General features: G+C 47.7%; 1 protein-coding gene across 2 annotated transcripts in view; it reads left to right on the top strand.

Annotated features, from left to right (window-relative positions):
• SLC36A4 (solute carrier family 36 member 4) overlaps positions 1–18,405 on the top strand; it is a 1,006,806-nt gene that overhangs the window by 394,975 nt on the left and 593,426 nt on the right. For both annotated transcript variants that reach the window (XM_086935317.1, XM_086935318.1), the window contains exon 10: positions 1,711–1,880. In XM_086935317.1, coding sequence (XP_086791443.1) covers positions 1,711–1,880 — 170 coding nt within the window. The remainder of the gene's footprint in view (positions 1–1,710; positions 1,881–18,405) is intronic.

An 18,405-nucleotide genomic window follows, 5' to 3' on the forward strand; every position in this document is an offset into this window, starting at 1 on the left:
CAATACCCTATCACTTCCATCACACGCACCACACATAGTCTACTCTTTCAGTGCTCCCGCGTAGTCGCAGGTCCTAGCACGCCTCATCCCGTTAGAGGGGTGCGAAGACCCTGATGATGAAGCATGACACCAAGGGGCCTGTTGGTGTGTGAGGGGTATTTTACAAAACACTGAGTGTCCCCCAAATCCGTGGTCTACACTCTCCCTGTGCACTGTGAGTAGGATTCTTTTTGTTTGTGTATCTTCGCTCTCTAGTCTAGCTTCAAACTTCAAAGGATTATCGAATACGATAGTCTTGTGAATACACAAGTCCCTCGACTTTGGTACTTGCAAATCAAAGCGATCCCAAGGGGATACCAAAACTAAGAACCAAACTAAGGACTGGGAGACGCTCCACTTATACTTAACTGAGGTATCCATGATCGATGACGTCACCAGAAGACTTGTCTATCGTTTCGCTCTACCAATCATCAAGGGTCCAAAACAGGGCAATAGTCAGGGCAGCAGTCCTTCGTAGCCGTCGGGAAGTGGGGAACCTTGCAGAAAAGACTTTTGGACCACGTCGACATACAGGGGTCGATGAAGTGGCAGCCTTCCTCCAGAATTTTCACACAAAGCTCCTCACGAACCTCTGGCTTGGACCAGTACCACTGAAATGGCCAACGCTGGGCGCCAACTGAAGTACTGGGTTTTTAGAACCCAGCGGTGCCAGGGAACACACCCGAAGACTTCGAGTTCTTCCTGTTTCAGACTACAGAAACACAGAGTCTTCTTGGTGAAGTGAAAGATCGAATTTATTGGCTGCAGCCAGTAACAGGTATCCTAGAAGTACAACACAGTGTATATTCTCAGGAGACTGCTCAATCTTACAAAGCCAGCCTTCTTCTTTTATACAGAATATTACGCTTCAGGCAAACATTCCTTATTTTACAGTTGACCATTCACATGTTTTCACTACAAAGGAGAAGCAGAGTCATGATGACAAGCCCATATTTCAGTTTGTCCAGCCCATAATCAATTAACCGGCAAGGCCCAGTATCTTCATCAGATATCGACGAACCCCTAATAAAAATGGGCACCTCCTCCTCGTAAAGCAGGTCATAAAGAAAAACAGGGACAGGTGTGTGTAAGATTAGGCATGTTTGTGTGCGATGAAAGGTTTATGATATGTTGTGCCTTGATCTCATTCGGCCACTGGGAAAGGAACTGGCCGAACAGGTTTGGCTTTAGGCAGTGGAGACAGCTCGTCCAGGTCACAGAGGAGTCAGCAAAGGTGTACGTGTCCTTCAGACTCGTTTCTGGCCTTAGTCATTGGCTTATGTGAGGACAATCACAAAATGGCTGCCGTTCACAAAATGGAACCCGAGGGTTCAGGACGGAAACTCTCATTTCGGGGTGATTTCGTCACCCGAATATGACGGAAATACTTGTGCATAGTATTTTAACCATTTGCGGTCTGCTGATACCAAAATCGCCATGATACGACGAAGTTTATAACACGGGTCCAGAATTTTCAGTACCAGAGAGTCCAGTTTTGCTTGAATTGGTGAAAAAAAGGAATGTTTACTCTGTTGTACATCTAATAGTTTCTGTCAATCTTAGGTTACTACAATTCTTCTAACGACGTAATTGATCTTTAAAGAGTCTTTAAAATAGTTTTCCTGAAAATGTATCTCTAAAATCTCTTTCACTACTTTTGTGTTTATCTAGGTGCTTCCCCTTGAAAACAGAATGAAAGAAGGCAAGAAATTCCCTCAAGCGTTGAACATTGGCATGGGAATAGTTACGACATTGTATATATCACTTGCTACTCTAGGCTACTTACGCTTTGGAGATGACATCAAAGGCAGCATTACTCTAAATTTACCACCGGATGTATGGTAAGTAGATACATTTTTTCAGAAGAATCTATATAATGAGAATGTTTTTTTTTAATGTGTTTGGTTGTGAATTTTCTTTTTCTCATCATCAAACGTGTTGAATAATCTCTTCAGCTTTAGGTTAAGCCTAAAATCTTCCTACTCAACCAACATGTATGATTGCTCAATTTCTGACTCCGGCCTAATTTGCCTTGCTTCCTAACCCTCCTTGGGCTTCTTATCATCCTTGTCTTTTCTGCTTGCATGGTTTATTGACACTATCCCTAGGCTCTCCCCCACCATACCTCTCTCTTCTTCTTTAAGCACCTTCACTCCTTTCTCACTCCGACCTCCTTTCACTGCCTTTCGTTGATCTGATTCTGATGTTTCTGATACATGTTCTGCTATCTAGCTTCCCTTCCATCTTCACAGTTTTTCTAATACATTTCACTTCTCTGTTCAGTTCAGTTCAAATTCTTTTATTCGGTTAGACGATTAGTTAACCATAAAAAGTACATCATAATTTTAAAAATACATATTCACATAAATACAAAACAAATGGTATTATTACAATATTATAATACAGTTTAAAAAGCCTATAACGTTACAGAAAGAATAAGAAAAGGGAAAAATACACTTTCAATCAACTACCTTGCTCAATGTTTCAATGTGTTAGATCCTCATTCCTTATTGTTTTACGCATTATTATACATGATTTCAAATACATTGCCAGGCTTTTAGCCTCGTGTTGTGAGTTTGGCTGTTGCAGTGCAAGAAGCGCTGGTCGACAGGTCCTCAACCCCATCTGACGCAACACGGGCAATACCCAGCGTTTGCGGGGTATGGCATAATAATAGCAGAAAAAAGCTATATGCATGGTGGTTTGGGATGAGATCTTATCGCATGGGCATTTCTCTAGATTGTGGGACCAATTTAATGGGTTTGGAAAGGTTATCAATCGGAAAAACAAATTAAAACGAAACCTGGTTAAGAGGTATTTTTCGTAGTTAGTCAAATAATAAGTGAGATATGGCTGTAAGCCTGGTGATACTTGTACCATCATAACGTGGGCATTAGATTGCTTGGGTAGTTCGCCGCTCAAACGAAGTTCCCTAAGATGGTTAAGGCAATGGTACTTAAAGGTTTTTCTGGTTAGCTCACTGATTAATGACGGCTCCGTTACGTATTGGTTAAGATCCAAATCTTCCAGGAATTTGACAACGTATGCCAACCATGGGATCTTTTTCCAAGAGGTCAGCCCCAGACAGTCCGAGATCAGGGCACGAGTAAGGTGACATTCAGGCTTAGACCAGATACGGTGCCATAGGAGCATTGGTTGACATTTGATGTAATCAGCTAGGTAGTCAATCCCAAGCTCAGTATGGCATCCGTATGTGGGGGCACTCTGGGGAAGGGCCAACAAATATTTTACAAAGCCATTTTGAATTTTTTGGAGTTCAGCCGTATTTACATAACCCCATACACCAGCCCCATATGTAGCAATGCTCTGGCACTTAGCTTGGTGGATTTTAAGTAGTGGGGTGGGAGATGGCTTACCCAGTTTTCTAGAAAATGAAATTAGGGCGGATGTAGCACGTTGGTACAGCAATTTTCTAGTTACCAGTGCCCTTTTCCATGTTAGCTGGTCATCTATTAATATACCCAGATAAGGGTATTCCCTGACTCGTTCTAATTTTGATTGCTCGATAGAAAGATACTTCGAGCTTGTCACCTTGGGCCCCGTTTGCATGACAAAGGTCTTGGTCTTATTCACCTTTAACCCCAGGGAAAGCATATAGTTGCAGTATTTGTCCAGTTGTTTCTGCAATTGTACCAGGGATCTAGCAAAAATAACTGAATCATCAGCATAGAGCAATGCTGGGATAGGGCGATGGTTAATGGTAGGTAGATCCTGGCTCCCTTCAAGCATGGCTGCTTCCAAACCATTGGTGTATAAATTAAACAAGAAGGGAGCCAGGACACAGCCCTGCCTAACTCCGCGTGTTATTTGAAAGGAAGATGTTAGTTCGCCACCTGTGCCAAACCTTACGCGAGCCGAAGCTTCAGAGTAAAGCTCGCGCAAGAATTTGATTAGCGGCGGATCAACCCCCAGTTTCTCCAGGATGGGCCATAGCTTGGCATGAATTACACAGTCAAACGCCGCACTAAGGTCGACGTAGACCATGTATAGGTTTCCCCGTTTAGCTCCCACATACTTTCCTATTAAAAGTGTCAGATTTAAAGCCTGTTCAACAGTGCCCAGTCCCTCCCGGAATCCATATTGGAGGTCGGTAAAGATGTTATTCTCTGCCGCCCAATCCTGCAAACGATCAAGGATTAGGCGACCCGTGACTTTTCCCAATGAATCCAGGAGGGAGATGGGCCTGTAGCAGGCAGGGTTGTTTCTATCCCCTTTTTTAAAAATAGGAAGAAGTATGGAGGAGGACCAAGAATCCAGAAGGCCAGTGCTAAGAACTGCTTTCATTAGCTGGGTGATAATTGGAGACCATAGGTCAATATTGGAGACAAATATATCTAATGGGACGCCGTCCGGGCCGGGAGCCTTTCCAGTTTTTGAGGAAGATAGTGCGCTTATGACCTCCCCCAGGGTAAAGGATAGATCAATTGGATACACTCCTTTTCTTGGGGATCCAGGTTCTTGATTGCGTTGTGCCGCACTGTCCGAGGGGAGATCACTAAAGATTTTAGAAAAGTGAGTCACCCACTCATCCGCGGACACTGCTACGTCTAGGTATTGATGAGAATTGACCTCAAGCAAGAAAGGAGATTTTAAAACCTGCCAGAACTGGGAGCTGTCCTTTATTAGGCAGCTCTCATGTAGCTGTGCCCATAGTTTATCCTTGGTCTCTTTTTTACAACTAATTTGGGCCTGCTTATATTCAGATCTTAACTTAGCTATTTTGGCATTGTCTCTGACTGGATTGTGGAGTTCTTTCTTTAGGGCGTTTAATGCTTTTCGGCATGCCGTGTTGAACCATTTTGGACCTGGATGGGTAACTGCTTTGTGAGTTCGGACTAATTCACTCTGGATAGTTTTGAGGATTTCCTCAAAACTGGAAATGATTTGCTCGGGGGTAGAATCCTCATCAAGGCAGGAATTTATCCAGGGGAGTGCTTTGGTTACAATTTTAATTGATGTTATTTGGGGGTCTACCCGGGACCATTTCACTGAATAACCGTTGGTTCTATCCATAGTTAGTGCATTTTGGGTCAGTAAACTCTTCGGTGAAGGGCGGGGAGTATTAGTAAATAACTTCAGTGCTATGCTGTTGGAAAAATGATCACTAGATACTTCTGTTCCTGTAGTGAGTTGAATAAGCGTACCCTTTAAAGAATATGAACACAAAATAAAATCTATAGTACTAAAACAGCCCCTACCGTGGAAAGTAGGTTTAAATTCCACTGGGGGGTCAACAAGTTCGTTGGCATACAACAGTTCTAAAAACAGTAAACTTTCATTAATAGAGTCTCCTACCGCGGAATGAATAAAATGTGTCAGTGGGCAGTCGTTTTCATCTGAAAGGCCACAATCAGTTGTCCTATATTTTGGGCACAGTTGTACATTGAAATCGCCACCCCATATTACATTACACAATGTGGGTAAATGTTTAGCACGTTGTTCACTTATAGACATAGTAATTTCTGACACAATTTTCGTACAGTTTAGCGGAGATAGGTTATTGTAAAAATTGATTATGCTATATGATGTACCGTTTTTAAAAGTGATCAAAAGAATTTGATAATTCGGAGAAGTACATTTTATAAAAGTTTTTCTTACTTCAAGTTTGTTTGAAATATATATAACAAGGCCCCCCATCGGTCTACCATGAGTTGATGGGCAGGCCGGTGAATGAAACGTTAGGTAACCCTGTATATGCAGTGGGACAATTGTCCAAGTCTCTTGGAAGCAGATTATCTGGTGTGCGGTAACAAAGTCCAGCCAAGAAGTAGATAAGATCTTAGTTCGGAGACCTGCCACGTTCCAGAACAATATTGATACTCGCTGGAACGACTCCGTTTCATTAATAGGTACAGGGCTTCTTATCTGTGCAGATGGATCCAGAGATGCACGGTTGATGTTATTAAGGGGGGAGAACTGGGAAACACCGTTGTTGGGGTTAATAACGTTGATTACATTGGTAGAACACCGGGACGGGACTGGGTGGTGTGAACCTACCGCCTCAATATTGTTTATATCTGTTGCAATTGTATCTACTGTGGGAGGTAAAAGCATCATTTTAGGCTGCGGACTTCGGGATTGAGAGAGATTTGCTAGGGTTGAGGATGATAGATCAGATAGAGATAAGATCTCATTTTCCAGACCCTGTACTGCTGATGGTCAGTCCACCATCTCCAGGCCGTCAAACCTGTTGTAGGTGGAGACACCCCTCCAATCCGGGAATGACGTAGTTTCCCTGCCTCCTTGTCCTTGCCATATTGACCAGTTCGTTTTATTATTCCAGTTGCCAACCTGGGTCCAATTCCATTCGTGTCCTGGTAGTAGGGGCTTGGCTGGTGGGTAGAAAAAAGCTAATCTTTTTGTTGAAATTCCTTCAGGGGAAGTTTGAGGCCCCCATGAGGAAATAAGTTCCACGGTTTGGGGGTCTTCAAAGTTTATTATTATGCAGTCCCCTGGGATCAGTTTTGGCTCCTTCCCTACCCACGGAACTCTATGGACTGATACAACTCTGTTGTTTGCGTAGGGGGGAAGTGGACGATTCGTTGACAACCAGTGAAGAACCTTGTTTTTTAAGGACCAACCGGGCTCATCGGAGTTAATATGTAGCTCCGGGACCCCAGTCATAATAATGACGTAAGGCGTTGCTTCTGGTGGAAGGTAAGCTGGGCGCGCACCATTGCGTCTAGTATTATATGCTGCGTTCTTTGTAGCGGGTGTCTTGTTGGGTACGGTCGTCTTTTTAGGGGCTGGTGTCTTTGCTGGGATTGGGGTGGGAAGGTGGTTGGTAGATTGGCCCTCTGGTACAGATGGGACAGGAAGGGAAGTGGAAGCAGAGGTAGTAGGTTTGTTTGCAGATGTAATGACTGATGGTTGCTGCAAATTAGCGTGTATTGTGTTTACTGATTTTTGTTGGGTCGCTATTTTTTGTTGGACCACCGTTATAGCATTAGCCGCTTTGGGTGCTTTATGTGTTTGTGTAAGATTTGTTCCCCCGGCAGTTTTTTGTTTTGAGTTACAAGTTAGGGCTGCAGGTAGTGGGTGCGTAGAAAGTATGTTTTTCTTTGATTTAAGGTCGGAAGTTAGTGTGGCTAAGGATTTTTCAATCTTAGCTAATGATACCATGAAAGGTTGAAGGTGATACTTTATTAGTGCCTCGATTGAAGTTAGCAAGTTGGTATCATGAATAACTATGTCCTGCCCAGTGCACATATTGCCACTCGAAAGCAGGTTATGAGTGTCAGATGAGAGGTTTATGATTTCTGAAGCAGGTATATCAATTGGCTGTTGGAGCATGGCCGAGTGATTTGAAGCTGCTGATGAGGAGGAATTTTTATCTAGTTGTGTCAAAAGATCCTGTCGTGCTTTGCTGGTATTTTGAGGGGAGTTCTTATTTCCTTTTCTTTTTCCCTTGCTTTTTTTCGGGATAGCACCTTCTCTCTGGCCCCTCGTAGAGGGGGATGGAAGGTCCTCCTCTGGGGGGTTTATAAACAGGATCGGGGTTCGCTCAAGTGATGGGGGAAGGTGAGATACAGAGGTTTGAGATATTTGAGTTGTGGATAGGTCAATGGACACGGACAGGTCTACAGTCCCAGGGACCGTTGGGGTCTCTTGTTGAGTGCCAGAGCCGAGGGTACGTTGAGGAGTTACGGCGGATGCGAGTAGTCCCAGTGAAGAACGCCTTGCTGCCGCTAAGTCCTGCGAGACCCTCCTTTCTAAAAGGAGGACTCCTTGGTTAATAGCATCGTTCGCCTTGGCGATGAATTGGTCAATAGGCCCTATGACCTGAGCAGCATGTGTAAGCTTAGTGTTTCTAGTGATTCTGGGTGACATTGTAGCAGAGTACAAAAGGGCACAGTAAATAAATACAATGAAACAACACCTAGATGTTGGTAGTGAAGAAGAACCACTGCGTTGCTTAAATAAAATGAGATTTCAAGGGGGTGGCCCAGTCCAGTCTAACCCGGGCTTGAACGGGATTAAACGGGCCCGCCCTTGGCCCGGGCTTCGCCCGGCGTCCCGCTCGCGTCCCGCGAGACGGGGGTCTCACGCTATTTCAGCGCCTCCGGGCGCGCTGTTGACGCGGCGTGCGCCGCACTGGGTGCTGGGAAGTGTAGTTTTCCCGCCTTCGACCGCGCTCCCCACGGCTAGCGGCTCCAGCTGGCAACGGAGTCAGGCTGCGGGGGGCGGGAGGCAAAACTACTGGATTCAGGTCTTCTTGGTGGTTTAGGCAAGCGTCAAGGTGCACAGATGCGAGGGCTTCGCTCGCGCAGTAAAACAGAGTTTCCCCCCTTCGACCGGGGTCTCACGCTATTTCAGCGCCTCCGGCCGCGCTGTTGACGCGGCGTGCGCCGCACTGGGTGCTGGGAAGTGTAGTTTTCCCGCCTTCGACCGCGCTCCCCACGGCTAGCGGCTCCAGCTGGCAACGGAGTCAGGCTGCGGGGGGCGGGAGGCAAAACTACTGGATTCAGGTCTTCTTGGTGGTTTAGGCAAGCGTCAAGGTGCACAGATGCGAGGGCTTCGCTCGCGCAGTAAAACAGAGTTTCCCCCCTTCGACCGGGGTCTCACGCTATTTCAGCGCCTCCGGGCGCGCTGTTGACGCGGCGTGCGCCGCACTGGGTGCTGGGAAGTGTAGTTTTCCCGCCTTCGACCGCGCTCCCCACGGCTAGCGGCTCCAGCTGGCAACGGAGTCAGGCTGCGGGGGGCGGGAGGCAAAACTACTGGATTCAGGTCTTCTTGGTGGTTTAGGCAAGCGTCAGGGTGCACAGATGCGAGGGCTTCGCTCGCGCAGTAAAACAGAGTTTCCCCCCTTCGACCGGGGTCTCACGCTATTTCAGCGCCTCCGGGCGCGCTGTTGACGCGGCGTGCGCCGCACTGGGTGCTGGGAAGTGTAGTTTTCCCGCCTTCGACCGCGCTCCCCACGGCTAGCGGCTCCAGCTGGCAACGGAGTCAGGCTGCGGGGGGCGGGAGGCAAAACTACTGGATTCAGGTCTTCTTGGTGGTTTAGGCAAGCGTCAAGGTGCACAGATGCGAGGGCTTCGCTCGCGCAGTAAAACAGAGTTTCCCCCCTTCGACCGGGGTCTCACGCTATTTCAGCGCCTCCGGGCGCGCTGTTGACGCGGCGTGCGCCGCACTGGGTGCTGGGAAGTGTAGTTTTCCCGCCTTCGACCGCGCTCCCCACGGCTAGCGGCTCCAGCTGGCAACGGAGTCAGGCTGCGGGGGGCGGGAGGCAAAACTACTGGATTCAGGTCTTCTTGGTGGTTTAGGCAAGCGTCAGGGTGCACAGATGCGAGGGCTTCGCTCGCGCAGTAAAACAGAGTTTCCCCCCTTCGACCGGGGTCTCACGCTATTTCAGCGCCTCCGGGCGCGCTGTTGACGCGGCGTGCGCCGCACTGGGTGCTGGGAAGTGTAGTTTTCCCGCCTTCGACCGCGCTCCCCACGGCTAGCGGCTCCAGCTGGCAACGGAGTCAGGCTGCGGGGGGCGGGAGGCAAAACTACTGGATTCAGGTCTTCTTGGTGGTTTAGGCAAGCGTCAAGGTGCACAGATGCGAGGGCTTCGCTCGCGCAGTAAAACAGAGTTTCCCCCCTTCGACCGGGGTCTCACGCTATTTCAGCGCCTCCGGGCGCGCTGTTGACGCGGCGTGCGCCGCACTGGGTGCTGGGAAGTGTAGTTTTCCCGCCTTCGACCGCGCTCCCCACGGCTAGCGGCTCCAGCTGGCAACGGAGTCAGGCTGCGGGGGGCGGGAGGCAAAACTACTGGATTCAGGTCTTCTTGGTGGTTTAGGCAAGCGTCAGGGTGCACAGATGCGAGTGCTTCGCTCGCGCAGTAAAACAGAGTTTCCCCCCCATTTCTCTGTTTGTTTTAGCTCTCACATTGCAGTTTGTTTCCCTCCCTAAAATGGAGGATGTTCATGGCCACCTTATAGTGTTGTATCTTTACTTGAATATTAGTTTTGTGCTACAACTAGAACTGGATCCCTGGCACTTGTTGTGCAGCATCAATAATAAAATACATTAGTCCTTCTAAAGGTTGTGAAAATGGCCATAATCTTTAATGATTCTGTGACATCTCGTGGAAACATTCCATAATGGAATATTCTAGTTACATTGATGTGCTTCGTATTCATGAACATCAAGTGTAGCCACTTGCAAGAAATTGGATTATTATTTAGAGGGGGTGACTAGCCACCTCAAGGAATAGTCACAACCCTTGTCAAGGTAAACCCTCAAAGTCATTAAAGTAACCTGAGCTCAACCCCCAGCTAGCTGTGACACAGAGCAGACAGGCTTAACTTAGGCTTATGTGTAAGGTATTTATGCAGTGTTAAAATAATATTAAAATTAAAATGCTAAACAATAAACATATCAAACCGAAATAGCAAAATAGTGTAAAATGTAATACAAATGGACAAACATCCAATAAGAAGAACTTTGATGCCTTGAAGCATAAAGTGCCAATGATAGTAAAGTGTTGCGGTAGACCGGAACCTAGGTGCAGTTTGGCGCTGACTCTGATGAAACACAGGTCTTATGCAGCAACCAGTTTGGTCCTGGTCAAAGATTTTACCTCCTGACATTAGCTCTTTAAATCCCTATCCATCACAAGTGCACACTTCGAAAGGTCCTAGGACTACAGGAGAGGCAATTAGAGACTCAAAGGGTGTCAGGCAGAGGCCAGACAGCAGCGCCCAGTCCTAGTCCAGTTTCTACTGGTCAGTACTGTAGTTGCAAGAAAAGGCTTCTTGTAGCTTGTTGTGTCCTTGTAGGTTTAAAATGAGGTCAGCCTTTTGACTCTTGGAATCCACTTTATTTTCCTGAATACAAGAGGGAGAGCAGGTCCAGTCTTCTAGGCATTTTTCAGTTATCGGACTGCAGGTTTATTCCTTTTGTGATCTACCACAGGTCCAGGATTTATCTGAAGTGGCAGTCTGGGAGCAATGTAATAATTTATGCCGCATTAATGCCAGACATTTTTAGTTGGTTATAATGACTCCTGATCACTCCATAACTAATGAGCAAATGTTCCTTGGGCTACCACTACCTACTTTGGCCATTTTAAAAATGGCAAAAGTGCTCAACCACTCTAAACCTGAGCTAAAAGTTCTTGGATCCCGCCTATTCGCCAAAAAAGCTAGCTGCACCTTAGCTTTAAGGAAAGGCTGGCCGTAGTACATCCTTTGGGCCTCTCAGCCCTTTCCAGACACTTTCCCCATTAATTGTGGCCCTTCTAAGGCTCCTTTAGAGGGTTTGCATAAAGGCAATGCCACATCTCCCCAGCCTCACAGTAGTCACCCCAGCCCTTGTGTGGCTAGGTTTCAGGCAGACAATGTGCAGGTCACTAGCGGCAACACTTTTCTCATTTCCCCTTACCTGCGGCATCAGCATACAAGCTACTTCAGTTTGCTCTTAGTGATGCACAACAACAAGGTAGGATCCAACACTTTCTACCAGGGTGGAATTCCATCATAAACTTGAGAGGTGAGCCCTCCAGATCATTCAGCAGGACTATGCCCTCCCATTCTGACACGCTGCAGCTTCTTCCTATGTCAGAGCAGCTCTCAAAGGAACTCCTACCCATCTTACTGCAAGAGATTTGAGCTATACTGTTCAGAAGAGCCAAGATGAGGGCTCCAGATTCAGAAATAGAGATTTGTTGTTACTTCTGCCATTTCCTCATGCTGAAAAAGGATGGAAACCTGTCCTGCAGTGCCTCAGGTGTTACCCACAGTTCAAGGTTGGCCAAGAGCATTTTCAGTTTGCCGTGCCCCCCTTCAGCCTTACCAGCCCCCTTGGGGGTGCATGTAAGTAATGGCAGTGGTCTCTGCCCATCTTCAGAGGCTAGGGATACCAGCTTCCCCCTACTTTGCTTTTTAAAAGTGGGATTGCTACAGTCAGTCGTAGCCCACCTCCAGTTGACTCTGAACCACCTGACATCATGGGGTCTAATCAAGGAACAGAAGACACACCTGGCTCCGTCACATGTGCTTTTTTTACAGGAGCTACCTTGAACACAGTTACATTCAGGACATGTCCTCCTTCACAACAAATCCAGGACATTCAGGTTATGAGCCCAATGTTTCAACTTCAGTGCTGGATCTTTGTAAAAGCAGCTCTGAGCCGTCTTGGCCTGTGCGCCTCATGCATCTTGCTTGTCTACTTCGGCTAGTGGCATATGTGGGCACTGTAGTGGGACTGGGAATCTCACTAGGCACATCACTAAGAAACCCTGTCATATGTCATCCAGGTTTGAGAAGAGACTGCACCAGTTGCAGACCCCTTTCCCATCCCCATCCAGAGCTGATGGTGGTGATGGGTGCATCGCTGCTGGGTTGGCAAGGTTATCTGGGAGAGGTTAAAATCCGAGGACGCTGGTCACTGGCTGTCTGAAATCAGCTCCATATCAATCTACTGGAGTGACAGGCCATTCTTCTGACATAGAAGGCCTTCCTACCATCCATCGAGGGTAGGCAAGTTCTCACTGACATCACCACTGCCATGTGGCACTGTTGCAGGGCTTCTGCTCATATACAGAACTATGCACCAGAAAACAGGACCTCAGTAAATAGGGATGCACCTCCCACCATATTAGTACCCAAAATCCCAACCAACTAGCAATAGTGTCTCATTCAGTCTCCTACAAATATCAAGAAGCTACGAATGTTTAGACAACCCAGAACACGAGCACTCCCAACTCACATCCGAGTCGCGGGAACAAGACAATCTTTCGCTCTCTTGTACTTGTCCACAATAAGAATAATCAGAGGCACTAAATAAGTTCAAAATGTTTATTTTGACTATAGTGATCTACTTTGTAGGAAAGTCTGCGCAGCCGCACAGATATCCCATTGAGCCAAGATTCCAAGTAAAGCTGCACGGATCATTTGACCATCCACAGAACAAGTCTCGTCATGCTCCTCTAAGGGACCCATCAACCGGCTGAAATCCGGGATTGGACATCACGTGTTCGATAAGCAAAGATCCATTGGCCAGGATAAATGACATTGTTTGCAATGAAGCACTGGTTGCACTGAAGTATAATAGGCAAAGTGGAAGGTCTAGTCGAAACTGACGCCAAGCGTTGCTAAAGGCAAGCATCCAAAAGCCTCATACAGGTGAATGTGGTACAGTTGTTGCTGGGCCTGTCTGTGCAGAACCACAAAGTGAGCAGCCATTATGGAGCACAAAGAGGAGAAGCAGGACACCAGCTTCGAGCGCCAATATTAAGTGGAACCCTCTGAAAACGCTGGAAAATATAGAATGGATAAAAGCCGGTATTACCCCGAATATAGTTTGAAAGGAAGAGACAAAAAAATGTGCAAGGCCTGTTGTCTCAGATGCATTAAATATTTGGTAAATTAGCTCCCCAAAATGAAGTTGGAGGTTAGTGTTCAGAAGCGACTGTACCTTACTCGAGATCCGAGCCACCTGCAATCTGAATGTTTCTCGGGCGGAAGTGTGGGCCACCTCCTGTTGGAATAAAAGGGCTTTGAGCCTGCTCAACTTGTTGAACTGTGCTTTCAAAGTCAGAATGGAAGGCCAAGTGAAGAATCTAAACTCCCCTGCAGGGGCAGGAAAAGGACATTCCGACAACAAGTTATGTGCTTGTAAACTGTTACCAAGTATGGGACTCCCGCCCGCAAACCACAGTAGTCCTGATTGTCTAAAATAAGATAGTTGCCATTGGTAAGCAATGTAAAGACAGGCGTGATGGATGCATCGCTGCTGGGTTGGCAAGGTTATCTGGGAGAGGTTAAAATCCGAGGACGCTGGTCACTGGCTGTCTGAAATCAGCTCCATATCAATCTACTGGAGTGACAGGCCATTCTTCTGACATAGAAGGCCTTCCCACCATCCATCGAGGGTAGGCAAGTTCTCACTGACATCACCATTGCCATGTGGCACTGTTGCAGGGCTTCTGCTCATACATAAGTATGTACCAGAAAACAGGACCTCAGTAAATAGGGGTGCACCTCCTACCACATTAGTACCCAAAATCCCAACCAACTAGCAATAGTGTCTCATTCAGTCTCCTACAAATATCAAGAAGCTACGAATGTTTAGACAACTCAGAACACGAGCACTCCCAACTCACATCCGAGTCGCAGGAACAAGACAATCTTTCGCTCTCTTGTACTTGTTCACAATAAGAATAATCAGAGGCACTAAATAAGTTCAAAATTTTTATTTTGACTATAGTGATCTACTTTGTAGGAAAGTCTGCGCAGCCGCACAGATATCCCATTGAGCCAAGATTCCAAGTAAAGCTGCACGGGTCATTTGACCATCCACAGAACAAGTCTCATCATGCTCCTCTAAGGGACCCATCAATTGAAATCCGGGATTGGACATCACGTGTTCGATAAGCAAAGATCCATTGGCCAGGATAAATGACATTGTTTGCAATGAAGCACTGGTTGCACTGAAGCATAATAGGCAAAGTGGACGGTCTAGTCGAAACTGACGCCAAGCTTTGCTAAAGGCAAGCATCCAAAAGCCTCATACAGGCGAATGCGGTACAGTTGTTGCTGGGCCGGTCTGTGCAGAACCACAAAGTGAGAAGCCATTATGGAGCACAAAGAGGAGAAGCAGGACACCAGCTTCGAGCGCCAATATTAAGGGGAACCCTCAGAAAACGCTGGAAAAATATAGAATGGATAAAAGACGGTATTACCCTGAATATAGTTTGAAAGGAAGAGACAAAAAAATGTGCAAGGCCTGTTGTCTCAGATGCATTAAATATTTGGTAAATTAGCTCCCCAAAATGAAGTTGGAGGTTAGTGTTCAGAAGCGACGGTACCTTACTCGAGATCCGAGCCACCTGCAATCTGAATGTTTCTCGGGCGGAAGTGAGGGCCACCTCCCGTTGGAATAAAAGGGCTTTGAGCCTGCTCAACTTGTTAAACTGTGCTTTCAAAGTCAGAATGGAAGGCCAAAGTGAAGAATCTAAACTCCCCTGCAGGGGCAGGAAAAGGACATTCCGACAGCAAGTTACGTGCTTGTAAACTGTTGCCAAGTATAGGACTCCCGCCCGCAAACCACAGTAGTCCTGATTGTTTAAAATAAGATAGGTGCCATTGGTAAGTAATGTAAAGACAGGCGTGATGGATAGTACTGGGGTCCCTTTTAAAAAGCAATCAAGATTTGGTGCGGGCACGTTACACTCTTGGTGCAATTTAACGTGTTTGCACACAAGAGAGTATCCCACTGTCGAATCACACTCCTCCCCTATAAGGAAAACCTGTTTCAGTCAATCAGTCAGGGATTTGTAAAGCACGCTAATCAACCCTAAGGGTCTCAAGTAGCTTGAGGGGGGGAGTTTGGGGAGAGACGGTTCCGGATCAGTCAAAGAGCCAGGTCTTGAGGTGCTTCCTGAACGTGCGCAAGGTAGGGGAATGCCTGATCTTCACCAGGAGCTTGTTCTAGGTCTTGGCCATGGTGTAGGAGAGTTCTCTGCCAGGGCAAGGTCGGCTGAGCGGAGGTTTCTCTTGGGTGCGTGGAAGACTCTCTTGTTAAGATATTTGGGTCCGATATTGTTGAGGGCTTTGTAGGCGTGGGTGAAGAGTTTGAAAGTGACTCTCTACTCTACGGCGAGCCAGTGGAGGCCGCGTAGGTGTTGTGTCATGTGCTTGCCCAGCGGAGTTCCGAGCACGAGTCTGGCTGCGGTGTTCTGGATGGTTTGGAGTCTGTGTAGAAGAGTTCTGTTGATTCCGGCGTAGAGGGCGTTGCCGTAGTCAAGTCTGATGGTTATGAGTGCATGGGTGACCGTCCTTCTGCAGTCGGGGGATCCATTTGAAGGTCTTACGGAGGACACGAAGGCATTTGAAACGGGTGGAGGCGATGGCGTTGATCTGTCAGTTCATGGAGAGGGAGGAGTTGAGGATGATACAGAGGTTCTGGGCGTGGTGGGTGGGGGTGGGTGGGCTGCCGAGGGCGGGTGGCCCCAGGTGTTGTCCCAGGCGGTGGAGCAGGGTCCGAAAATGAGGACCTCGGTCTTCTATAGGTTGAGCATCAGACAGCTGTCCTTCATCCAGGCTGCCATATTTTTCATTCCTTCCTGGAAGCAGAGTCTGGTGTCTTTGGGATTCTTCGTGAGGGAGAGGATGAGCTGAGTGTCGTCGGCTTAGGATACGATGCTGGGACCGTGCTATCTGGCGAGGGGGGCAATGTAGATGTTGAAGAGTGTAGGGCTGAGAGATGATCCCTCTGGTACTCCGCAGTCGACATCGGTGGGTTCGGAGCGGAAGGGAGGGAGTCTGATCCTCTGGGTTCGGTTGGAGAGGAAGAATTGGATCCAGTCGAGGGTGGTTCCTTGTATCCCTGCGTCATGGAGTCTGGCTGTGAGTGTGCGATGAGAAACGGTGTTATAGGCCGCGGAGAAGTCTAGCAGGATGAGGGCCACTGTGTGTCCCTGGTCCAGTAGCATGCGGATGTCCTCCTTGGCGGCTAGGAGGGCGGTCTCGGTGCTGTGGTTGCTGCGGAATCCCGACTGGGAGGAGTCTAGGATGGAGTTCTCTTTGACGAAGGCGGTCAGCTAGGTGTTTACAAGTCTCTCTGTGACTTTGGCCGCAGAGGGGAGGAGAGAGATGGGCCGGTAGTTTTCAGGTCCATGGGGTCGGTTAATAGGTTTATTGAGGAGGGGTTTCACCTCCGCCTGTTTCCAATCATCTGGCCAGATGCCTGATGTGAGGGAGGCATTGATGGCACAACCAAGTTCGGGTCCGATGGCGGCACGGGCCCTGTGGAATATGTGCGGTGGGCAGGGGTCCTGTAGGTGCTCTTGAGTGAGTTATCTTCATGGTTGTGATGATGAGTTCGATGGTAGGTGGATCCCATGACGTGATGGTCTGCTTGTCGGCGGTGATGGGTAGGGTGGTGGTGTCTGGGACTGCTTCGCTGAAATTGTCATAGAGGTCCTCAATCTTCCGTTGGAAGTAGGAGCACAGCTTGTCGCAGAGTTCCTGGGTGGGTGTAATGTTCGTGGCTTCGCAGGCGGGTTTTGCAAACTGCTGTATGACGTTGAAAAGGTTTCTGGTGTTGGTCGCGTTGGTCTGGACTTTGTCTCTCATGAACACCCGTTTGATATCTCTCATGCGCTGGTGTTATTTCTTCAGGGTGCTCTTGTGCTTCCGTGGTTTTCTGGTTCCACCAGGGTTTTTCTAGGCATCTGCAGGCTTGTCTAGCTTCTTGGAGTTCAGTGGTGAACCACACGGCATTCAGAGGGCGTTGTTTGGTGGGGCGGAGCGGTGTGAACTTTTCTGCGCAGCAGGAGATCCAGCTGTGAAATTCCCAGGTTGCGGTGTTGGTCGTGGTGGCGGGGGTGTTTTGATGTTGGGTGGCGTTGAGAAGTTCCTCTGTGACCTTGCTCCAGTTCCTTTGTGGCAGGCGTGGGGTGGGCTTGTGTGTGGTGGTGGTGTTGAAGGTGAAGTGGACGCAGTGGTGGTCCATCCAAGGGGGCTGGGTGGTGTGGCTGAAGCGTATGTTAGTTCTTCCCGCGAAGATGGGGTCAAGGGTGTGACCCGCTCTGTGGGTGGGTGTGTTGACGAGTTGTTTCAGTCCTAGGTTGGTGAGGTTGGCGATGAGAGTGATGGAATCAGGGTCGTTGTTGTTGTCAAGGTGGAAGTTCAGGTCCCTGAGTAGGATGTAGTCTGTGGAGGTTAAAGGGTGGGGTGCAGCAAGCTTGTCGATGGTGGTTGCGGGCTGGGAGTGTGGTCCTTGTGGTCTGTAGATGATGGTGCTGGTTTGGATCTGGAAGTGGAGGTGTTCCACGTTGGACCGGTGGTCACTTGAGCTGGAGGTGGCGTCAGAGGGCGGTTTTGTGTCTCCCTCAGACACCAATAAGCAAAGGGAAGGGCCCATAATTCATGCAGAAAAGCACTACCAAGCAGTTCAAAGCGGCCAACAGGAAAGTGTTGCATACATGATTTAAATTGAAAAAGAGAAAAGGGCAAAGTGATAACCCCATTAATTAACCAAACTGCAGATTCCTTTTCCGCCACTGAGAATGGCAAAGGCTCCAATTGTTCAGTATGTAACAGCGTGTATACAGCATCTTTCATGGACATAAACCTCTGTTTATCAGTCAGGTTAAAAAGGAAGCAGTGGCATTCAAATAATCCCAAGGCACTTTACCCATTTTCAGTGTCTGCAATGTCCAAGCAAATTGCATGACTGACTCATTTTGACTGATTTTGACCATGATGTAACACAGAAACATCACTTTGCACAATATCTATTACAGAAGAAACAATATTGTCTAAGGTGTAAATGTGTGAAGAAAGTGTGGTAATGCTGTTGTCCACAAGAGCAAGACTTTTTCTAGATTAGCCTGATCAATTTGGCGCAGACGGA

This window comes from Lissotriton vulgaris, chromosome 8 (assembly GCF_964263255.1).
Source record: "Lissotriton vulgaris chromosome 8, aLisVul1.2, whole genome shotgun sequence".
NCBI lineage: Eukaryota > Metazoa > Chordata > Amphibia > Caudata > Salamandridae > Lissotriton > Lissotriton vulgaris.